Below are 24721 nucleotides of genomic sequence, written 5' to 3' on the forward strand. Positions count from 1 at the left end.
TCAAGGCCACCCTGAGACTACATAGTGAATTCCAGGTCGGCCTGGGCTAGAGTGAGACTCTTCCTCGAAAAAACAAACAAACAAAAAACCCCAAACCAAACAAACAATGTTGAGCCAGAACTCCTTCCCCTCAGAACCCTGCAAGGGGGTGTAGAAATCAGAGAGGTGTCAGCTAGCCCCAGAGCGGGGCAGGGATGAGGAGCCAGGGCTCAGGGCAGCCTCACTGCATAGCTCACTCGCGAATTCAATGCGTAACACTAATGCCGGCAGACTTCTGACTGGCCGCTGAGTTCTGCGCAAGGGCCTCTTTGCCAAGGGGACGTGAAAGGTCCAAACTCTGATGGCTAATGAAAGCCATCGACGGCTGAGAGGGCTGTGGAGACCCAGAGGCGGACACGTCCCTGCTTTCCATCCCTGGACACCGGGACTCAAGGGCGCCTTTCATCTCATCGTGTGGTTTTGTATCCGAACCGTCTTGAATGCGTTGCGATTGGTGATAATTGTCACGTCGGTCTTAAGTGCTGCTAGAAGTTTCTGCTGAAGCGAGAGAATTGCGTAACTTAGCTGAGCTGTGACCAGTGGTGACTGGCTCTGAATGATGACTGATTATGTGCTTCTGTCCTGCCGTGAGTGGACACCCAGCCTTTCACTAAGAGTGGCTTGTGAGAGTGGCCAAGCTCACCTGACGGGACCTGGGTGGCCTGCTCGCTGCGCCAGGCAGTGGGGACATTGGCTTCCAGTTTCTCCTGCACTCGTCAGTGTGTTAGATTTCAAGCATCCACATACTCATGGAGCATTGAAAATAGTTATTAAAATATTAATTTTTGATGAGTTATCACAGAGCCCCATTTTATTTTCAAGACAGCCTATGGGGAAAATGTTTTGATGTTGGAAAAATAGAAGGACATTTTCTTTATTCACACAAGGGGGGTCTCACTCTAGCTCAGACTGACCTAGAATTCACTATGTAGTCTCCGGGTGGCCTGGAACTCACAGTGATCCTCCTACCTCTGCCTCCTGAGTGCTGGGATTAAAGGCGTGCGCCTCCACGCCCAGTTTTTTGGCAGGTTTTTAGTAATGCTTGGTGTAAACGCTCCTAGCTTCTGTGGGGCCTTGGATCAGCCCCTGTCTGTAGGTTTCTGGGGTGGGAGGGGACTGAACTGCCTCCCTGCTTTTCTTTTTTTTAACTGGAAATTTGATTTTTTTTTCCTTCCTTTTTTTTTCTTTTAGCCCCTAATCTTTGATTGGGGCTGTAGCAGACAAACTCAGGTCCGCTGAGATGAACTTCCAGACCAGGCACAGTTATGGAGGAAGGGCTATTTATTGACACTTACAGACCCAGGGGAAGTTCCATAATGGCAGAAGAAGCTGGCCTGCTTTCACAGGTCCAAGCAGCGAGAGAGGAAGCACCAGCCAAAAAGCCAAAAGCCACACTGCACACTTCAGGAACTCCAGCTAGGCACACTTTGCGTATCTTTAGATTGAAATCTGAAACCCACCACCACGCCTTAAGATCCACCCAGTGACACTGCCTCCAGCCAGGTGGCTGCAGATGCAAATGACACACAATAAAAAAAACTGAATATATTGGGGGCCATCTATTCTATTCAAACCACCACAGGGTCTTTCCCATTGCTTACTCCCAGAGCAAGAGCGGGAGCTACCCTGCCGGGCTGGTGTGTTAGAAAGGGTGTGCAAGGGGCACACAGCCAGGAGCAGTGTGTCCACAGCTAGGATTGAACACTCAGTAAGTTTGTGGCTTCCTCCGAAGCAAACCTTACTGACCTGCAATTGGGTGGCTGCAGGGGGTGAGGAGGGGACTGGGCCAGGCGCTGCCATGGGCCACGACCTCAAGACCTGACTGTTTTCTGCCTTTAGGGAGCGTGTGCCAATAACTGGCAAGAGCCTTGGCCCACAGCTCTACGTTGGGCGAGGCTTTGCTCAATGGATAAAGTTGTCAGCTAAGGCACCTCTGACCTCAGGTGGAGCTCGGGAAGGCAGCAGTGGCCGTCCGTGTCCCCAACGCTGGAGGACTGGGGAGCTCAGAAAAGCAACACCGTGCAGAAGTTGGGAGTGATAGCAGGGGAGAGAGCGGCAGGCCAGACCCGACCATGGGAAGCCTTCCAGGCCAAGTTCAAGGGTGTGAGAACATCTGAGAATGGGGGTGGGGTGGAGCGTTTTTTTCACAGGGAGCCCAGCGGCCCGATGTGACTGTGCGGAGCAAGGAGACGCTTCCCACGCCGCTCGTCAGTTTCATAGAGGTTTCCTTGGTCCACCGGCTTGGGGGACAGTTCTGCCAGGACCTCCTCGCTTTTCACTAAGCTGACATCCACACTGTCAGGCTGATTAGCACTGGGCCCTGTGGGTCCTGGACCCCATGTGAAACTCACTGTGGTATCTGCTCAGCTTTTGGGTGATGAGAAGCGCAGGCAGTGGGTTCTGGAGTGACACCCCGCTCTTCCCCCTTCACGAAACTTGTATTTCGCACGCGTCAGTAGTAAGTGCAGCGAGACTGTAGCTCAGGCGGCAAAGCCAGGTTTTCTTCTGTGCGCTGGGCACTGGGGAAGCAGCCGATCTTTGTTTCACCCAATGCAGAGGGTGGGGATGTTTTCTAGAGATCTTGCGGGGCTGGGGGAGGACGGACTGTGGGGTTCTGCTCCAAGTCACCAAAAAGGAAAGTTACCCAGCGGGAAGGCAGGCCGGCCGAGCAGGGCCCATGGCTGCCATCTGTGTTTGCTGCGTTTGGGCTCCGGTCCTCATCCCCCGGGGACGACTGGTCCTGCCTGCAGTTCTGGACAGAGTTCACTCTAGGGGCACTGTCTCCGGCTGTGACAAGCCACGCTGGGCGCTTGTTTAGGCCTTTGATGAGTTAGGGCCATGTTGTCTGTACCCAGTACTGGGCCATCTGCCTTATGAAGAATACAGGACAGAGAAGAGCCGGGGACACTCAGGGGAGGTAGGGTTTGCTTTTTTAAAAAAGATATTTTTATTTATTTGCAATCAGAGAGAATGAAAGAGAGAGTAAATGCGCTCACCGGGGTGTGGGTGTGGGCGGGGGACTTTTTGCCAATGCAAAATAAACTCCTGATGCATGTGTCATTTGGCTTCATATGGCTACTGGGGAATCGAACCTGGGCCGTCAGGCTTTGTAAGCAAATGCCTTTAACCTCTGAGTCATCTCTCTAGTCACTCTTTTTTTTTTTGCTCAAAAAAAATTTTTTTTTTCTTTTTCTTTTTTGAGGTTGGGTTTCACTCTAGCCCAGGCTGACTTGGAATTCACTATGTAGTCTCAGGGTGGGCTCAAACTCACAGTGATCCTCCTCCCTCTGCCTCTCGAGTGCTGGAACTAAAGGTGTGCGCCACCATGCCCGGCTTGCTCAAAAATTTTTATGGTATTTACTTGTTTATTTTTATTTTGTTTAAACTTGTTGTTGACAACAGCCATACATATATATATCATGATCATAGTCCCCTCCCAGCACCCTTCCCTTTCGCCCTCTCTTATGCCCCTCTGCTGAATCCCTTCTTTCCAGGTAGTCCCTTGTCTATTTATTTCATTGCTGACTTTTTATGTAGGTACAAAATGTATTTTAATCACAGTCACCTCGCTTCCTGCTGTCTTTTCCCGATCCCCTTCCTCCCTCTAACTCAGCCCTCCACTATTTAAAAAACTATATATTTTTTTTGTTTACTTTTATTTATTTGAAAGTGACTGACAGAGAAAGAGGCAGAGAGAGAGAGAGAGAGAGAGAGAGAGAGAGAGAGAGAGAGAAAATGGGCGTGCCAGGGCCTCCAGCCACTGCAAACGAACTCCAGACGTGTGCGCCCCCTTGTGCATCTGGCTAATGTGGGTCCTGGGGAATCGAGCCTCAAACCGGGGTCCTTAGGCTTCACAGGCAAGCGCTTGACCGCTAAGCCATCTCTCCAGCCCTCCACTATTTTTTAAATTGATCATGAATTTTATTTTATGACTCTGTTGGTTGGTCATTTTCCTATCAGGTTATACTCATAGCCTTTCTCCCCCGCCCCATCCATGGCTGACCCTCCCCGGTGGGGTTATTGCTGGGTTTGCGTATTCCATACCCATTTCCCTGTGACCTCAGGAAAGTCATTTCCTCTTTTAGTGACACTGCTTTCTCTGTGTTTGAATAAAAGACGTGAGGTCTGGTGTTTTTTTTTTCTTTCTTCTTTTAGTAACCTATTATTTGAAATGTAAAGTCTGTGCCCTAGCTTAATCAGATTATATTGTACGGAGACCTTGGCCTTTTTTTTTTTTCTGTTTTCTTCAGACTCTTATTAGAAACATCACATGCCACTATATTCAGAAACGCCCTGGAGGGCCTGCTTGTCCCCTGGTGACATGATGCAGTCCCCAGTGCTAGCTGGGAAAGACCCTGGCTTTCCTTGAGTTCCAGTTCTGCCCAGAGTGTGAGACAGTCTACACGCCTCAAGGAGAAGTGTGGGGCAGCAGGGGACTCCCCAGGAAGCCACAGGGCTCAGAGCAGGAGCCAAGCCCTGCATTTTGTGTGCTCAAGGCAAAACAAACCTTGGAGGCAGCAAATACGCCATCCAAACAGAACTCTTAAGGAATACGTGGAAACGAGATGGATCTTGTAATTCCACACGCTGTAATTTTCTCTGGAAGGCTTATGGAAATTGAGTTCAAGGTCATGATCTCCAGTTGTAAAATTGTCTGTAAGCCCTTAGCAGAGGTTTTAAGCATGCAAACTCTGTGCACAGATTATCCTGTGGAACCATAGCTATTTTTTTTTTTCTCCCTGGAATTTAATAATCCACTACGTCTGAGGAGAAAGTGGGTGTTGAGAAACCGGGCCAGCCAGGTTTAAATCTGAGTCGTGTGGGTGGCATTTACAAACTGTCTGAGTGGAGCCAGCGATGGTCCGGCAGAGCCCTGGTGACGTTTGCTAGGCTCTGCACGTGTGTTTTCAGCACCGGGCCAGCAGCTGAAGTTACCATGACCTTGTGCCTGTGGGGTCACTAACCCCGGAATTCTAGTATTGTGGCTCAGTTCTCTTTTATTTCTATTTTTATTTTTTTAATATTTTATTTATTCATTTATTTGGGAGAGAGAGAGGGCAGATAAGGAGAGAGAGAGAGAATGGGCATACCAGGGCCTTCAGCCACTAACGAACTCCAGACCTATGTGCCGCCATGTGCGTCTGGCTTATGTGGGTACTGGGGAATCGAACCTAGGTTATCAGGCTTTGCTGGCAAGCGCCTTTAACCGCTGGGCCATCTCCCCAGCTGTCAGCTCTGCCAATTCTGTTTGACCTTTTTAAGACTGGGCTTCTTTGTGTGTCCTCCTCACTCCTCAGCGGGTGTGAGCTCTCCCTTGTTGCCAGTGACAGGAGCTCAGGATGAGCTAACTCTGTGTGGCCCTGGGACCAAATCCAGCCTGTGGCCTTATTTTAGACATCCCACGAGCTAGGAAGGGCACATTAAAAAATATATTTTATTTACTTATTTGAGAAAGAGAGAAAAACATAGAATGGGTGCACCAGGGCCTCCAGCCACTGCAAACGAACTCCAGATGTATGCGTCTCCTTGTGTATCTGTATTAGGTAGGTCCTGGGGAATCGAACCGAGATCCTTTGGCTTTGCAGGCAGACGCCTTAACCACTTAGCCATCTCTCCAGCCCAAGGGTACGTTTTTAAAAGACTGTGAGGAAAGGAAGCAAGGGGAATAGATAACGGAGGCTGCATGTGACCTGCAAAGCCCCAAACTGTTCAGCCTACAGAAGAAGTTCGCTATTTAACACATTCTTGCACAAGGATCCTGGCGCCTTGGGGCACATTGCTGTTAGCTGCCCACCTTGGGGTACCTTGTCATGGGGTTGTCAGGCAGTGCTTGGCCTTGGCCAGTACCCCTCCAATGGCTGGCTTTGAGCCCTTGTACCATTTTCTACTTCCAGCGGCCATGTAGCAGGAAAATTCCCCTCACCCCACACCTTCCAACCGCCTGGCATTAACAAAGCTTTTGCCTTCAGCTGTTCTTCTGGGTTTAGTGACAGTGCGTTGTGGTTTTAACCTGTCCTTCCTTGAAGACACTTGAATTTGCATATCTGCCCAGAGGTTGTGGGCCGTGTGGAATCCTGCTCTGTGAAGAGCTGAGTGAGGGCTTAGAGGTTAAGGCGTTTGCCTGCAAAGCCAAAGGACCCTGGCTTGATTCCCCAGAACCCATGTAAGCCAGATGTACAAGGGGGCGCATGAATCTGGAGTTTGTTTGCAGTGGCTGGATGCCCTGGCAAGCCCATTCTCTCCCTCTTTCCTGCCTCTTTCTCTCTCTCAAATAAATAAATATAATATATATTTTTTTAAAGAGCTGAATGAATGAATGAATGAGCCAACAGTTTTGGTATTTTTATTGGATTATTTGCCTTTTTCTTTCTAGATTTAAAAGAAGTATTTATGAAGTTGGAGATATGGCTCAGTGTTTAAGGCTCTTGCCTGCAAAGCCTAATGACCCCAGTTTGATTCCCTAGTACCTGTGTAAAGCCAGATGCACCAGGTGACACATGCATCTGGAGTTCATTTGCAGCGGCTGGAGCCCTGGTGCGCCCTTTCTTTTTCTCTACCTGTCTTTTCTCTCCCTCTCCCCCCACCCTCTGCTTACAAATAAATGAAAAGCATCATTTGTATATTCCAGATGAGTCCCTTGTGTGTGTAAAAGGTACAAATATCTCCTTCCGCTTTGTGCCTTGCTTTTGATGCTCATGACAGCGTATCTTGTCGTTCAACATGAAGAAATTGTTAATGTTATGACTGGCCAGTTTATCAGTATTTGTTGGTGTTTTTTTTTTTTATGGCCTGATTAAGAAGAAATCTTTACTGGTCTTTAGATCATGAAGATATTCTTGTGTGTTTTCCTCTAGAAGGTTTTTTTTTTTTTTTTTTTTTAACAAGAGAGAGAAAGAGAATTGGTGCACCAGGGCCTCTAGCCAGTGCAGCCGAACTCCAGACGGAGCGCCCCCTTGTGCGCATGTGCGGCCTTGCACACCTGTGTCACCTTGTGCGCATGGGCAGCCTTGCACACTTGTGTCATCTTGTGCGTCTGGCTTACGTGGGGCCTGGAGAGGCGAACGTAGGTCCGCAGGCTTGGCAGACAAGCACCTTAACCGCTAAGAAGTTTTCTTTTAATCTTTGCTATTTCCACTGACGTCTAAGTGCAGTGATGAGGTACCGGCTGGAGTTTGATCTTTACGGCACAGAGGCTCAGTTGCGGCAGTGTTACTACTTGGAAAAGGCCACCCTGGCCTCTCCTGGCCTCCGTGACACCTTTGTCATGCCTCATGTGACTGTTTATATGTGAGTCTATTTCAGGATGCTCCTGACACGCTGGCTTGTCTGAATTGTTATCATTTTATAAGAAACCTTATCAACTTTGCAACTTTTCCAGCTATTTTCTTTGAAGTATGCCCATAAAATTTGCCTGTTCACATTTCCATAAACTTTAGAATCAATTTATCGAGTTTTTATTCACTTTTTATTTTTATGTTATTATTATTATTTGGATTTTTCAAGGTAGGGTCTCATTCTAGCCCAGGGTGACCTGGAATTCCCTATGTAGTCTCAGGGTGGCCTTGAACTCACAGCAGTCCTCCTACCTCTGCCTCCTGAGTGCTGGGATTAAAGGCTGCGCCACCACACCTGGCCAAAAGCTTATTTAACCCTATTTCGTTCTGCCGTGTTTCAGAACAGCAGCATGGCCACCATTCCCTACTCCGGCATGGTTCTTCTGAGATCAGAAGCAAAGATTCCATCCAGGCGTGTGTCTGACTGGCCAAAACTGGAATCCTGACCAGCAAAAGGCCCAGGGAGATGGTAGTGCTGTGTAGGATGAGCCTCTTGTAGGGGTGGGAGCAGTGAGAGCATCTGGATGGAATCCGAGTGACAGAGGCTCATGTCCACCGCTCTGCTGATGAGTCATGTGCCCCTGGCCGACCCACAGCTCGCTGGCTTCCAGGGTCACTGAGGAGGTGTGCTGGGTGGTGGCTGGGCCAGAGTCCGCCACATGGGATGTCCAGTGATGCGTGTATTTCCAGAATAGCTTCTGTTCCCCTCAGACTGTGTCTGTCTGTCCTAGGACTGTCCCTTCATCGTCTGCATGACCTATGCCTTCCACACCCCAGACAAGCTGTGCTTCGTCCTCGACCTGATGAATGGTAAGCTAACCCAGGCCCGGAGCGCGCCAAGGGCTCCCGGTGCCTTTTGAGCCAGCATCCTGGTTCTTCCCAGGAATCAGGTCCCCTGACGTTTGAGGGTACCTTACCCTGCCATTTCCGGTTGTGATCCATTGTCCAACGCTGACTGCGAATTCCCTCCCAGCCTGCCATTCCACCCCCCCAACACCCCTCCCAGGAGGCTGGACCTTGTAGAAAATGCTCTCATGAAACAAACACAAGCTGGGAAGTTTGGGTTTTTCTGGACCAAAGCTGCCCCAGGTCTTGAACTGCCTCATTTCCTGGGTCTCGGTGCCTCCCAGGAACATAGGCCAAAGACAGACGAGCAGCTAGCTGCCAACTCAGAAGGACCCTCTTGTGTGGGTTCAGCCCTGGCCCCGTCCTCCAGGCCTTCAGAATCTTCTGGACTCGCCGTTTCAGCCATGAATGGCTACGCTGAAGATGCCAAAAGAATATTCCGCTGGAAAAGCGCTTTCTAATATGAGAAAGTGACATGGTGTACACTGAGAATATTTTTAGTAAGATGACTGGATATAAAAAGTCATACAATTCAGCCATTTAGATGCCTGGAGATTTTTAAAAATTTATTTATTTTTGAAGTTCACTTCAAGTTCTATTATAGCTTGAGTACTTGCTTTAAACCCAGATCATTCCAAAAATGTGAAGAAAATTCAAAGACACAGTAAGCCGAGGAAGTCAGATTCTTCATGACCCGGCTTGTGGCAGTCAGAAAAGGCAGTACTAGACCGGGCGTGGTGGCGCACGCTTTTCATCCCAGCACCCGGGAGGCAGAGGTAGGAGGATCACCGTGAGTTCGAGGCCACCCTGAGACTCCATAGTGAATTCCAGGTCAGCTTGGGCTACAGCAAGACCCTACCTTGAAAAACAAAAGCAAAAACAAAAAAAAAAGAAGAGGCAGCCCTAGTCGGGGCCGGGCAGGGGTGGCGAAGTGTCCTTCCCCTCGCTGACCCATGGGAGAGGGTCTTGGGCCTTTTGCGTGTGGCTCGGTACTTGTGTGAGGAGGGGAAGAGGCCCCTACACGCAAGGGCTGTGGAGCTGGGCACGCAGCAGCTTGCTGTGCTGGTAGAGGCTTTCCCCCCACGGTTGGATATTCTCCATCCACGATTACTGCCCTTTTCTTTTTTCTGTGGTTGATTTTTGTTTTTCACGGTAGGGTCTCACTAGAGCCCAGGCTGACTCAGAATTCACTCTGTAGTCTCAGGCTGGTCTCGAACTCACAGCAATCCTCCTACCTCTGCCTCCCGAGTGCTGGGGGATCAAAGGCGTGCGCCACCACGCCTGGCTTCACCGTTATCGCCTTTTTCTAACCTTGTCTTATCAAGGCAAAGCTGAAGGAACTTTGCTGAGGGCACTCCAACAGCCACTGTCTGGATGTTAGCAGTTCTGATTGCTCCTTGTGAGGGGTTTTTAGCTTCAGGGATGGCAGTGGTGATGGTGGTCTGTCCAGGCAGACGCTCATCTGGCTTTGGACCTCTCTGGTCCATCAGTGACTGGGCTGATGTAGCCAGAGAAGGTCACCTGGTCCCACCCTTGATGGCATAACTGGAGGCTGGGCCACCGCCCTTGCGATGGAAGCTTTGTCCTGTCGCTTGGTCCCGCCCATCCTTCCTGCTGTGGTCTTTGGCCAAACTACAGAAATCAAGGCTGCGTGTAGAGCAGAAGCCGACGCCTCGTTCCCCTTCTCCGTGGCGTCCTGTTCCCCTGGGACACGAGTGATGTTTTTGTCTCCTCTAAAGGACACGAGCACGCCATGACAGCCCCTGCGTCTGCATTGCAGGGGGCGACTTGCATTACCACCTCTCGCAGCACGGCGTGTTTTCCGAGAGGGAGATGCGCTTCTACGCCGCGGAGATCATCATGGGCCTGGAGCACATGCACGCCCGCTTCCTCGTGTACAGGGACCTGAAGGTGAGAAGGGTCCCGGGGTCCCCTACAAGTCCCCACTCTCGTCCTTGGGTGCTGCCACTTTCCTCCGAACCCCATCCGAGCTCTGCAGGGGTGGGCCCCACACCTAACCCTGTCACCGTGGCGAGCTTGCCGCCCACTACAGTGCCTGGGTCCAGCGCACTACACTGACGAAGGACACAGGAGTCGCGTTTTGGGTGTTTCCCATTGAACCTAACTGTAGCTCAGTGGACATTCGCAAAGCAAGCTGTCCAGCCACGGTGCTGTCAGGCCTGGAGAAGGGCAAGCGGCCCAGGTGCTAGAATTACAGGTCTTAGGAGCCGATGAGCCGAGGTGCAGAGAGCCTGAGCCCTGGCTTCTCTGGAGGCGAGGGTGGTCAGCGAGACGCGGCAGGTGGCCACTCAGCCAGCAAAACTTCTCCAAAGGCCAGTCTCATCTCCCGGCTCTACATCGTGTGGAGATTACCTTAAAACCCAGTGGAGGGCTGGAGTGATGGCTTAGCGGTTAAGGCACTTGCCTGCAAAGCCTAAGTACCCAGGTTCGATTCCCCAGTACCCACGTAAATCCAGATGCACAGAGTGGTGCGTGTGTCTGGAGTTTGTTTGCAGTGACTAGTGGCCCTGATGCCCATTCTCTCTCTCCCTCTCTCAAATAAATAAATAAGACATAAAAATATTTTTTAAATCATTTTTAAAAATATTTTTTTGTAAATAATAACGAAAGGAGACTTGGTAGGTGTGGCGTTTTGCCGGTAGGACGAGAAGAGAAAGCACTGGGCTCTCCGTCATTTCAGCTTTTGGGAACACGCGGCAGCCGCTGACACGCAGCTGTGTGCCTTTCTCTGAGCGGCTGAAGATGTCCCCTCACTCCCTCCTTCTTTCCTTCCCTTCCTTCCTCTCTCCTATGTCTCACTGCGCAGCTGAGGCTTGCTTGGAACTTAAGAGTCTCCTGTCTCTGCCTCCCAGGTGCTGGGATTACAGGCAAGGGCCACCACACCCAGCTATCAATTCATTTTTTTCTACAATACTTTATTTATTTATTTATTGAGAGAGAGAGAGAGAGAGAGGGAGAGAATGGGCACACCAGGGCTTCTTGCTGTTGCAAACAAACTCCAGATGCATGTGCAATTTTGTGCATCTGGCTTCATGTGAGTACTGGGGAATTGAACCTGGGCCGTCAGGCTTTGCAGGCAAGAGCCTTAACCACTGAGCCATCTCTCCATCCCTCAATTAATTTCTAAAATATATATTTTTTTTTTTTTTTTTTTTTTTTAAATTTTTATTAACATTTTCCATGATTATAAAATATATCCCATGGTAATTCCCTCCCTCCCCACCCCCACACTTTCCCGTTTGAAATTCCATTCTCAATCATATTACCTCCCCATTACAATCATTGTAATTACATATATACAATATCAACCTATTAAGTATCCTCCTCCCTTCCTTTCTCCACCCTTTATGTCTCCTTTTCAACTTACTGGCCTCTGCTACTAAGTATTTTCATTCTCACACAGAAGCCCAGTCATCTGTAGCTAGGATCCCCATATGAGGGAGAACATGTGGCGCTTGGCTTTCTGGGCCTGGGTTACCTGACTTAGTATAATACTTTCCAGGTCCATCCATTTTTCTGCAAATTTCATAACTTCATTTTTCTTTACCGCTGAGTAGAACTCCATTGTATAAATGTACCACATCTTCATTATCCACTCATCTGTTGAGGGACATCTAGGCTGGTTCCATTTCCCAGCTATTATAAATTGAGCAGCAATAAACATGGTTGAGCATGTACTTCTAAGGAAATGAGATGAGTCCTTTGGATATATGCCTAGGAGTGCTATAGCTGGGTCATACTAAAATATATTTTATTTATTTATTTGAAAGAAAGAAGAAGAGAGAGAGAGAGAGAGAGGGAGAGAGAGAACGAATGGGCACGCCAGGGCCTCCAGCCACTGCAAACGAACTCCAGACATGTGCGTCCCCTTGTGCATCCGGCTTTTATTGGTTCTGGAGAGCTGAACCAGGATCCTTTGGCTTTGCACGCAAATACCTTAGCTGCTAAGCCATCTCTCCAGCCCCTCAATTTTTAAAAAATATATTTGAGACAGAGAAAGAGAGAGAGAGAGAATGGGCATGCCAGGGCCTCCAGCCACTGCAAACACCAGATGCATGTGCCCTCTTGTGCATCTGGCTTATGTGGGTTCTGGAGAATTGAACCAGGATCCTTTGGCTTTGCAGGCAAACACTGCCTTAACCCCTATGCCATCTCTGTTGACCCTCAATTAATTTTTTAAAGGTTATCTCATAAATGAAATGTTATATTTTGCTTCTGAGCATATAATTTTTTTCACATTTTCTTGTGAGTTTTAAAGCTTCCTGCAGGTTAAAAGAATAGCTTCCTTAGTTTTCATGTGAGCAAACACCAGAAAGAAATCATGGTTTTTATTAAATTAGAAATAATTGGACATTGGCTCATGACATTTTATTTCCTTATGTGAGTTTTACTGAAGGGTAACGTACTTGCTGACATTATTATTTTGCATTTTAATGCAAATGCATAACTGGTTCCTCATCATCTTTGTGCTGTGTCTGTTCTTTGAGTTGTTTTAGAGGCAATGGCATTATTTAATTTCTATTTGGGCTTCATTTTAGTCACTCATGGTTATTCATGCTTCGGTTTTATAATGGCATAGCATGATTTTTACTTCAGGCAAAACAATCGTTGATCTCCAGCAGGAAAAAAAATACCATTATGATGACTGTAATTCAATGTGTAATACAGAGGGGAGCTCTGTGTCCCGTGGTTACACTGACCGAATCTAATCTGCAAGGATGCTTTTCATCAAAGTTGTGGTTAGAATCCTGTTTGGTCATTTGGCAGGAGGACCCTGGCTGATGACATTCCCTAAAAAGCAGAAAGGTCGTTTGTGGGGACTTGCGGCTCTGTGACACTTGGTCTCTCCAGGAAAGCAGCGGGCCCAATTCTCTGAACCCCTCGGCCCTGCTCCCCTCCGAGGCCCAGCCTGGCTGCACAATGACTCTTGGTGTAGTGGGCAGGAGGCTCCTCCAACCCTGCTCAGCCGTGGCTCGGAACTGCAGGAGCTAGCAAGGCCAACACGTGTCTTTGCTGAGGTGGTCAGGAATTCAGCATGTGACTCTGTCCCTAAGGAGTCTGTCCAGAGATGGTAAAACTGTCTCCCCCATCCCCCGACCCCAGCAGCCTATTGACTTATGACCCTGAGGGAGTTGGACACCTGGCTGCTCGTCTCACGAGAAAGTAGCTTGCTTCCAGCACTCCCTCATCCCTCATCCCTCTCTGCTAGCACGGCCTTACCTTGACATATAAAGCCCCCTGCCAGAGACCCTCCCTGGAGATATAAAGACCCCTGCAAGAAGCCACGCTGCCACCTCGTGTTCCCAGAGTGACTGTGGAGATGTGACGTGTCCCTCAACAACACTGCTCTCACACAGCCTTTCTTTGCCCCGGAGATCTCTAGTTGCCTCTTCAGTTCAAACTGGCCTCCAGCCTTTTTCCTTACAGGAATCCTCCCAGCGGCCCCCTCCCCCTCCTCGGGTGACCATTTCTATCGGGGACAAAGATGCCTTGGCCTTCCTTGGTCACCGCCCTTGCTGGCTGAGGTCAAGGAGCTGCTCTGCTCCCATGGGAACAAACTGTGATTAAGGTCATAGGTTAGAGGTCATCAGAGCTTCCTCACCTCTACTCCCCTGCCTCTCTGACTTTTTAAAAATATATTTTATTATTTATTTATTTATTTATTTGAGAGAGAGAAAGAGGGAGAGAAAGAGAGTGAATGGGTGCTCTAGGGCCTCCAGTCCCTGCAAACGAACCCCAGATGCATGCGCCCCCTTGTGCATCTGGCTTACATGGGTCCTGGAGAATCGAACCGGGATCCTTAGGCTTTGTAGGCAAACGCCTTAACCGCTAAGCCATCTCTCCAGCCCCCCTCTGAGATCTTGATCGTCACCTTTCATTTCTCTTCAGCCTGCAAACATCCTCCTGGACGAACACGGGCACGTGAGGATCTCTGACCTGGGCCTTGCCTGCGACTTCTCCAAAAAGAAGCCACATGCGAGCGTGTGAGTAGAGCCCCCCACCCACCCCGGGGCTCCCCCGCGTCACTCCGCTGGCTGTGGCCCACTGTCTAGGCGCTGTCTTGGTTTCCTTCCATTTCTTCTCACCAGCTGTGAGCTTTCAGGATGAACCCAGTATTGCTGTTGGTGGGAGAGGAGGCGGGACTGGGGGCTTTCTGTCACCATGTGTGAGGACCAAATTGAACCCAGGGCAACTGGGCCAGTGATCTGTCTGACAGACTAGGTCAGCAGGAAGCTGAGCTAACTCCTGATGCCCGTAGGAACGCATCCAAATCCTTGACCCTCATTCTCTCCTGCTGTGAAGCAGAGGTAATATGTCCCTTTGTCCCATCGTAGCAAGTGATACAGCAAGAGCCACACGTTGCAGGGAGATGTGAGGTGACAGGCAATGACACAGGCTTGCCCCCTCTCCTAAGGGCCTAGGGCCAACTTTCCCTCTCTGCTGCTTGTTTCATCAATGGAACCCCCTTTTTTTGTTTCCAGAGAAATCAAGAATTGCTTTTCTTCTTCTTTTGTTAATTTTATTTATTTATTTGAGAGAGAGGGAGAGAGAGAGAGAGGGAGGGAGAATGAGTAGAGGCACACCAGGGCCTCCAGCCACTGCACATGAACTCCAGACACATGCGCCCCCTTGCACATCTGGCTTCACATGGGTACTGGGGAGTTGATCCTGCGACCTTTGGCTTTGCTGGCCAGCACCTTCACCACTAAGCCATCTCTCTAGCCCAAGCATTTCTTTCTTTCTTTCTTAAACGAATGAAGCCAGCTATCTACTTGCAGTTCAAGCTTTGTGTATGGGGGGGTCGTCTTGTCAGATCTGGGGATCTCGTCGGTCGACCAGGCTTGGACCTCGGTCAGCTTCAGAGGACGCTGTGCTAGCTGCGGCCGGCCTGGCCTCAGGTGCTTGAATGCCTGCAGGCCGGGAAGACAGTGGCCTCTTGGGCATGCCTTTATCTGGGCAAAAGCTGAGCACTGTGCCATTTGGGCTAAAACCGATGAGCTCAGCTCTGCCTTTGAAAATGCCTCAGCAGGGAATCTTAGCCCTGTGGCATTTTATTGTCTCGCCTTGAGCAAATGTTTCTCTCTCTCTCCCTCTGCTCAGTGGTCCAAGGAGACTCCCCTGGGCTTCATTCCACCCCTCTGTGAGGGAGAATGAACTCCAAGCCTTTCTCTCTGTATAACTGGAAGTGTAGGGCCCTGATCTGAAATAGTTTCTGAGGATCTACATCAAATCAAAACCACCCTTGAAAGCTCCGGTCGAGCGTGAATGGTGAATGGTGAGCAGCCTCGTTTCGGTCAAGATAGCTCCTTACTCAATGGCATCTGAGGCCCGGTGATAAGAGCATCAGCCTTTGGCTGACGCTCCACCATTCTGAGGCCAGACCCTGTGATTGCTGAAAGGGTTCTCCCACGAGTTCATCAAGCATTTTTTTTTTTAAAGAGATGCATTTGAATTTTTTGTGCCGCCACTATTTTGTATGCTAATTTCTTCAATTTACTGTAGTCATAACTGAATATGAATACAAAGGTTCACAAAATTAATCAGGGAAAAGAATTAACTTCCAGGCAAGGAAGGAGTTAGGCACTCCCTTGCAGTGCCTAGCCCGCCTGATTCTGCGGTTCACATGGGCTCCTGACCGTGGGCTGTTCTGTCTGCCCTGGGAGATGCGGTGGTTGGACAGCTGCCAGGGGATTGCGCTGGGCCGGTGGGCTGTGTTTAGCTGACCACAGCGAGGCCCTGACTTTGTGAAGACAATTACACGGCGAGTTCCGCCTTTCAAAAATTAAGCATTATGTGACCGAGGAGCAGAGACTTTGGAAGCAAAGCTCTGGGTTCAAATTTCTCCTCCAAGTCACGCCAGCCTTGCTTCTCTGTCCTGTTAAAAGAAGAGCACAGGAATATTTTCCTCCTGTTACAATTGTGGGCATAAGTCTGCCAAGCACTTCAGGAAGTGTCCACTTCACGCTGCCTGTGCCAGGAGTCGGCCATTCAGACACCGCTACCTGCTGCAGCCAGCAAGTGACCGGCGTGGGCGGCGGCGGGGAGGCCGGCGGTACCGGCTGTGTTGGTGGCAGGATATCAGCCGCCCCGGGCATGCCTTGCCAGCTGCTTCAAATACAACATCTGCCCACCGTGGGGCTGCAATTACAGTCTGCCCGTCTGAGACCGGCTCCGGCCGCTGTCACTATGAGCGAGCTTTGAAGCCATCTGTTTTCAGAAACTGCAGGATTTTGACCAAAGTCTCATCCTGAACTTGGCTTCTCAGGCCTGTTCAAAGCCGCAGGAGCGAACGCCAGATTGTCACCTCGTCTCGCAGCCACCCCAGCTACAAAGGGGTGTGTCGCCGAGGTTCCTGACCCACATGAGCCTCTCCTAGGTCCATTCCGCAGTGGGCTCACAGATTATTGAAGGTGTGAATTAACCTGGAATCTCCCTGGATGATTGAAGGAATTCTTTTTTGTTTTTGTTTTTCGCAGTAGGGTCTCACTCTAGTCCAGGCTGACCTGGAATTCACTATGTAGTCTCAGGGTGGCCTCGAACTCACAGTGATCCTCCTACCTCTGCCTCCCGAGTGCTGGGATTAAAGGCATGTGCCACCACGCCTGGCATCGAAGGAATTCTTATGGAATTGACTAGATCGCCAGGGACTCATATGACTCCCCGCTTCCTTTATCTAGGTGGCAGTCAAGCATTGTCCCCATGTTAACCGCGGCACAGCCGTCCAGCAGGCAGGAGCTCTGGTGTAGGCAGTGGGCAGCCCGGGGTCTGCAGTGATGGCCTCCAGCGTGCGCTTGCAGAGCAGAAGGGTCTGAACTCATCTCACTTGTCCTTGACGATGTCTCTCCGCTCTTGCATTTCGATTTGACCCTGGAATTAGGGGCAGAGAGGCCATCTCAAAGGGTTTTCCAGGCAAGCCTGAAAGGGAACTTTTCCAGAAAATGGTTTGGACAACATCTGTCTGCAGAGGTCTCCACGGCTCCCAGCATGGCTCCCCGGGGCTTAGGCTGGGGCCTTGCAGAGAGCCAGGTGTGGTAGGACTGGCCAGAAGCCAGTGTCACCTGCAAATGCAGCTTAGCCCAGCCCTTTCCAGCCATTCTCCTGGGCTCCTGGGTCCAGTGACCACCCACCATCCTCAGTGACCCAAGGGGAGTTTCAAGCAGGTCCACATGATGCCTGAGGATGAGCAGGTTAGAATAAGCAGGAGTGGACGTCACACATGGACATTGAGCGCCTGCTGCACACAGGGGTCCCTCCAGGTCCTCCTAATGCTGAGCCCCTGCACACCTGCGGTCCCCATAGCAACCCGTCACATCAGACTCGGTTCCTCTAGTGAGCAAAGTGGGTGAGGCCTCAAGAGGCTGCAGGGTCGCAGGTAATGGCCATCCCAAAGGTAGCAGAGCCTCTGCTCCCCTTGACGGGAGGAGAGAAGAGCTGGGAAGACCCATCTTTCCCCACCCAGACTCCCCGGGGCTTCTGCTTCCCTTCCTTCCTTCCTTCCTTCCTTCCTTCCTTCCTTCCTTCCTTCCTTCCTTCCTCCCTCCCTCTCTTTCTCCCTTTCTTTCCCTCCTTTCCCTTCCCTCCATCACTCCCTTCCTCCTTTCCTCATCCCTCGTTCCTTCTTCCCTTCCTTCCTAACTTTATCTACTTCCTTCCTCCTTTCCTTCTTCCTTCATAATTTTATTTATTTCCTCCCTCCCTCCCTCCTTCCTCCCTTCATACCTTCACCTACTTCCTTCCTTCCTGCATCCCTCTTTCATTCCTCCCTGCTTCTCTCCCTCCTTTCCTTCTCTTCTTTTCCTCCCTTCCCTCCCTTCTTTCCTTCCTGCATACTTTTACTTCCCTTTCCTTCCTCCCTCCCTCCTTCCTCCCATCTATGTGCACGCGCGTGCTCACAGAGGCGAGAGGATTGACCTCCCCGGCAGACTGCTCAGAGGCAGCCCAGGCTTTCTCCTCCTCTGTGCCGTCACTGCCGTCTCGAGTGGGGCACCGTCTTGTCCATGCCTGGCTCTCAGGGTGGGCGCGCCCTGCTGACCTCCTTTCCTCTCTCCCCCAGGGGCACCCACGGGTACATGGCTCCCGAGGTGCTGCAGAAGGGGACGGCCTATGACAGCAGCGCCGACTGGTTCTCGCTGGGCTGCGTGCTCTTCAAGCTCCTGCGAGGGTGAGTGGGCGCCCGCCCCCCGTCGGCTGTGCGCGAGGACCTTCCCAAAGGGTTCTGAGCTGGGGGCGCGGCTCCGTGGTGGAGCGCCGGCCTAACGTGCAGGAGGTCCCCCCTCCCTTCCTCCCCCTCCGTCCCTCCCCCTCCGTCCCTCCCCCTCCCTTTCCCTCCCCCTCCCTCCCCCCTCCCTCCCTTTCCCTCCCCCTCCCTCCCTCCCCCTCCGTCCCTCCCCCTCCCTCCCTTTCCCTCCCCCTCCCTCCCTCCCCCTCCGTCCCTCCCCCTTCCTCCCTTTCCCTCCCCCTCCCTCCCTCCCCCTCCGTCCCTCCCCCTCCCTCCCTTTCCCTCCCCTTCCCTGCCTCCCCCTCCCTCCCCTTCCCTCCCCCTCCCTCCCTCCCTTTCTTTCTTGGGTTCCAGCCCCAGCACGGGAGATAAGTGTTTATGAGTGACTTGCCCTGGTGTCATGCTAAATCATGCAGTGGTCCTGGAGACGCCTCCCCCACACCCACGCACACGTGCCGTGAGGAAAGTGGAGTGGTACTGGCCGAGTCCGCGGCAGTCCGGGAGCTCAAAGATCAAAGCCTGTGGCTTCCACGTTGAGCTCCACACCACTTAATGCTGCAGACTTTTCTTCTTTCTGTCTTGTAACAAGGAAGAAGAGGAGGTTTTGTTTTTGTTTTTTTTTTTTTTTTGAATGCTCAGAGCATCAAGGCAAACATGCTTGGAATTTTGGCCACTATCCCAAGAAGAGAAAGAAAGCAGGGAAGGAAGGTTACTTTTTGAGTTAGAACACAGAAAAATCGGTTAGGCTGACCAGTCAGGATCTGCAAGGGACAGCCCTGGGAGAGGGGCTTCCAGGGGGGAAAGCAATATATGAGCACATTCTCGTCTACGGACAACTTCCTCCCACCTGCTAGCATGACTTTGGTGAGGGGTGGTCTCTTTCCCACCTCATTCGCAGGTCCAGTAGATAAACTCTTCATTTTATTTTATTTCTTTACTTATTTGAGAGAGAGACAGAGAGAATAGGTACGCCAGTGCCTTCAGCCATTGCAAATGAATTCCAGACACATGCACCACCTTGTGCATCTCCTTACATGGGTACTGGGGAATTGAACTTGGATCCTTAAGCTTCACAGGCAAGTGCCTTAACTACCAAGCAACCTTTCCAGCCCAGATTAACTCTTTTTTTTAAAAAGAAGATTTTATTTATTTATTTGAGAGAGAGAGAACTGCTACACCAGGGCTGCCTCCAGGCACTGCAAATGAATTCAAGATGCACACGCCAGTTTTTGCATCTGGCTTCTTTTGAGTACTGGGGAATTGAACCTGGGTCCTTAGGCTTTGCAAGAAAACACCTTAACTGCTAAGCTTCCTTTCTAGCCCTAGATTAACTGTTAAGGTAGGGGGTTGTATCTTGTGTTTTGGGTAACCTAGAATGCCATGTCTCCATCCAGGGCCAGAAGACATTGTTCTGACCTGGAGGAAGTAGCTTTTCCCTTCATGGGCCTAATTAATCCTCCTCCCCCCTCCCCTCTATTTATTATTTATTTATTTATTTGAGAGAGAGGGAGAGAGAGAGAGAGAGAAGAGAGAATGGGCACACCAGGGCTTCTAGCCACCTTATGTGGGTCCTGGGGAATCGAACTGAGGTCCTTTTGCTTTGTGGGCAAGCACCTTAACTGCTAAGCCATCTCTCCAGCTCCCCTCCCCCTTTCTTAAATCTCATGGAGGACAGTCATGATGTTTCTCTTCGTTTCCTGGGAAACTGTAGGTGGGTCTGTCCTTGATAAGCTCCTTCACTACTGGATGCAAATTTTTTGGGGGATCCAGGGAGGGATTAAATTCCATAAAGATGCAGCAGATCCTCGACCCTGGACCACAACTTTTGGGTCCTTATCTGAGTTAGCAAACAATTGAAAACAGGGACTCAGAGAAGGATGAATTATGAACTATGAGGTTCATTTTAAGGAGAGTTTGGATCCAGAAGGAGGGCTGGCAGGAATCCCCAAGCCAAAAAGAAAAAAAACAAAAAAGGTGTCTTCCCTCTCCTAAGCCTGGGTGGGAAGGGAGAGGATTTCTTTTTTTCCTGGGCATTTTCCTGCCTGCTTTCCTCATGGACTTTGTTCTTACCTAATCGTGCCCATAAATTTTTCTCTTGGTCTTCTCTATATTCTCTTGGCCCAGTTGTACTGGGAACTGGGAGAGTTTACCAGTGGGGTCCAGGAAGCACAGATCAGGGGAGCGAAGAGGGACTTTTCATGTGCCTGGTCCATTTATGGATTAAACATCCAATTAGGATGAGCCTCGTCATCAGACTCAGCTGTGTAAGGGAGAGACCTGATTGGTTGGTGGACTTAAGAGGCCGGCCCAAGAGGGGCTTGAAGACGCAGGAAGCCACTGCTGCTGGGGAATTTCCTGGGGCCATCTTGGATGAACCTGGGTTAGATATGGGTTCTAGTCCGGCCAGGGCGGACAAGGTGATATCCGTGTCTTGCTTGGGCCTCTATCCCTTGGCTGACTGCCTATAAAAATCAGTCTTTCTCTTGTTCCTCTTTCATGATGTATGCCTAGACTATCTACCTAACATCTCCCCCCATCCTCGACCATACAGGAATTTGAGAGCCTAAAATCACCAACAAGATGGGAGTTGAGGGCTGGAGAGATGGCTTAGTGGTTATATGCTTGCCTGTGAAGCCTAAGGACCCCGGTTCGAGGCTCGATTCCCCAGGACCCACACAAGGGGGCGCACGCGTCGAGTTCATTTGCAGTGGCTGGAGGCCCTGGTGCGCCCATTCTCTCTCTCTCTCTGTCTTTCATTCTCAAATAAACACAAAACAAAGATGGGTGTCGAGTCTGTCCAACTACTTCCTGAAGGAGTGAGGCATAGGTATTAATGGTCTCCACTGTTGATGGCTTTCAGGTCTTGGGGCATGATCAAGGGCACCCAGATAAGTAGCATTAGATCATTGTAGGATCATGTGAGGGTGGATTGATTGACTGGAGAAGAGAGGGGATAAAAGTGAAGGAGGGATATCAGTGAAACATTCAAAATCAGCTCCTATTCACATGTAATAGGACCACCACGAAGATTATAATATACATAGCCTATCTAGAAGATTCAGAGCCCATGCTCAGAGTTGAATGTAAAGGGCCAGAGAGCCTGAATCTTTGTTCCTTTAATGTCTATTCGAGGGGTGTTTTTTTTTTTGTTGTTGATGATGATTGTTTTGATTTGGCTTAATTGAGTTTACATACTTACCAATCAGTAGGCACCATCTTGCTTTTCCACTGGGACTGAAATAAGACGCAAGGGAATAGGATGGTCTTGCCTTGGAATATTTCCACTGTATGCCCCATTCTGGGACTCAGTGTTGTATTAAAACGTGGATCTTTATAGAATGTGCTGTGACTTTTTTTTCTCTCTCTACAAATTAATTTCTCATGACACACTTGTGAACATGTAGCATTTTGTCTACTATGAAAACAAACTAAAGCCAAACCACCTTACAAATTTGCATTTATTCGCAAGCTTGCTGAAACCAACTTGTGCCTTTAAAGTTGACACGCTTGCGCTCTGTCCTAAGCGACAAAGATGACGTCTGAGAAGGCTGTGGAAGGAAAGCATCCTCGAGCTGTGTCCTGATATGAGACACTTAAGCTACACTGATGACTCCACAACTCTCTCAAAGTTCCAGCCGGTTTTAATGAAGAGCTCAATTTTAGAACTCAAAATGTGTTCTTTATATTTTAACCACAAAGATGTAAGAAAGCCCTTCATTAGGATTTCCTGTTGAGGTTTTCCTTTTTTTTTGGTGTATGTGTGTGTGCACGCTTGGTCTTGGGCGTGCTGTGGCGCACATGGGGAGGTCAGAGGACAATTTGTGGGTGTCAGTTCTGGCCTTCCACATCATTTGAGTTATGGTCATTCATGGTTCTCTCCTCCATTTGGTAGGTTGGCTGGACCAAGAGCTCTTAACAGGTTTTCCTGCCTTAGTCTCCTTTCTATCTGTTTTTAAAAAATTCTTTTTTAAATTTTTAGGAAGAGAGAGAGAGAGAGAGAGAGAGAGAGAGAGAGAGAGAGGAGATTGGCACGCCAGGGCCTCAGCCACTGCAATCATTGAACTCCAGACTGTTGCGCCACCTAGTGGGCACGTGCGACATTACGCTTGCCTCACCTCTGTGCGTCTGGCTTACCTGAGGTCTGGAGAGTCGAACATGAGTCCTTAGGTTTTGCAGGCCAGCTCCTTAACCACTAAGCCATCTCTCCAGCCCCTCAGCCTCCTTTCTTGCTGAAGGCCTGCTGGGACTGTAGATGCCCTCAACAGCCTTTGGCTTTCAAGGCGAGTACTTTTACCCACGGCGCCATCTTCCCGGCCGCAGGTTCTCCCTTTGTGTGTCCCCGCGAGTCCAGCTCTGCAGCCTGCAGCGTGTGTCCCCAGAAAAAGCAGGCCTAGCGTCAAGGCTGTTGTGAGTCCCGTTGGAACTTTACAGAGCGGCTGAACTCCTTTGTCCCCCAAACGTGACTGCAAGCACCCTCCTCACTCTTCCCTCGAGACTCCCATAATCCAGCTGTTCTCTGCTCTCTATATTCCCTGGGGATCTAGAATTGGATTACTGCTTACATAGTCGGATCTGTTATTTATTCCATAATAGAATTACCATGTTGGCGGGGCCTGGAGAGCCCTAATTCCTGTCTTCAGACTAGCTGACCCAATTAGTTTATGCAGAGCAAGTGAGAGTGACCCAGAGTGAGAGAGAGTGAGAGCAAGAGCGAGAGCGAGAGAGAGAGAGAGACTGTGGTCTCTACAATCACTGTCCATTCTGATACCTGCTGGACATAGTAGATTACAAAATTGGAACTTTCCAGAAAAATACAGGCTGTAGCTAAACTGTCAATGCAAAAAAAAAAAAAAAAAAATCAGGGCTGTAGCAATAGCTCAGTGGTTACAGGTGCCTGCTTGCAGGACCTGATTGTCTGGGTTTGATGCGGCCAAATGCACACAAAGGTGCATGCATCTGGAGTTCACACACAGTGGCAGGAAGCCCTGGCACACCCATTTCCATACATACATACATACATACATACATACATATATATGTTTTTCGAGGTAGGGTTTCTCTCTCAAATACACACACACACACACACACACACACACACACACACATACATATATGTGTGTGTGTGTGTGTGTTTTAAATCAATAGTTCCACTTCCATATATGAGGGAGCTTTAGGTTTTAAGGCTTGTGGTTTGGACCTGGTTTGTTACTCTATACCTGCTGGCAAAACTGTCCATTCCATAGGCAGGGAAGGGGGATGTGCTGTCACAGAGTTATGTTAGAAAAGACGCGAAGGCTTTCCTTAACTATTAACTCTGCCCCAATCATACCATCTGTGTATAATAAAGTGAGTGCGGTGTCATGTGGTTCCTGAAGCAACCAGAATTCTTGGCTGCAGCCACTGGGAGACCACCTCATGGAAGGGACGACATTTATGCAATACATTTACACAGGGTGGGTGTTTTAAGGAGGATAGAGATTGAAGCTTGGTATAACAAAGTCCAACCAGGCCTGGAGAGATGGCTTAGCGGTTAAGGCCTAAGGACCCAGGTTCGATTCCCCAGTACCCAAGTAAGCCACATGCACGAGGTGGTGCGTGCGTCTGGAGTTCATTTGTAGTGGCTGGAGGCCCGGCGAGCCCATTCTCTCTCTCTCTTTCTCTCTCTGTGCCTCTTCCTCTCTCTCTCTCTCTGTCCTCCCTTTTCTCTCTCAAGTGATAAGTAAATAAAATATTAACAAAAAAGAGAGTCCGTCCAGCACTTGAGCTTGGTGGACGTTTGGTGCATCAGAATGGCCCACAGCAGGAGTGATGTTCGCGAGCGGCAGACTCTGTGCGCTGCCTCCTGAGCACCGACTGAGCCTGGCTGGCCGGGTAGAAGGCGTCCTGTGGTGTATGGCAGATAGCTGAGGGAGGAGTTACATGCTCTCATGCCTCCTCTCTGCTACTCCTTCAAAAGTCCTTCTGGAGAGATGGATTAGAGGTTAAGCGCTTGCCTGTGAAGCCTAAGGACCCTGGTTCAAGGCTCGATTCCCCAGGTCCCACATAAGCCAGATGCACAAGGGGGCGCACACGTCTGGCTGGAGGCCCTGGTGTACCCATTCTCTCTCTCCCTCTCTCTCTCTCTCGCTGCCTCTTTGTAACTATCAAATAAATAAAAATAAGCAAAAAAAAAAAAAAAAAAAATTAAAAGTCCTCAGGAGAACATTGCACCAAAGGGAAGAGCAGGAAATACATTTTCACTCAAGCAATTTAAACTCGAACA

At 49.8% G+C, this 24721-nt stretch overlaps 1 protein-coding gene across 3 annotated transcripts in view; it reads left to right on the forward strand.

Annotated features, from left to right (window-relative positions):
• The window catches only part of Grk3 (G protein-coupled receptor kinase 3), a 133423-nt gene that overhangs the window by 83933 nt on the left and 24769 nt on the right, over positions 1-24721 (forward strand). For 2 of the 3 annotated variants that reach the window (XM_045132678.1, XM_045132680.1), the window contains 4 exons: positions 8105-8183; positions 10000-10130; positions 14130-14224; positions 18295-18402. In XM_045132678.1, the coding sequence (XP_044988613.1) occupies positions 8105-8183; positions 10000-10130; positions 14130-14224; positions 18295-18402 (413 nt within the window). The remainder of the gene's footprint in view (positions 1-8104; positions 8184-9999; positions 10131-14129; positions 14225-18294; positions 18403-24721) is intronic. The other variant, XM_045132679.1, reaches the window with a different exon arrangement.

The sequence above is a fragment of the Jaculus jaculus genome, chromosome 13 (genome assembly GCF_020740685.1).
Source record: "Jaculus jaculus isolate mJacJac1 chromosome 13, mJacJac1.mat.Y.cur, whole genome shotgun sequence".
Lineage (NCBI taxonomy): Eukaryota > Metazoa > Chordata > Mammalia > Rodentia > Dipodidae > Jaculus > Jaculus jaculus.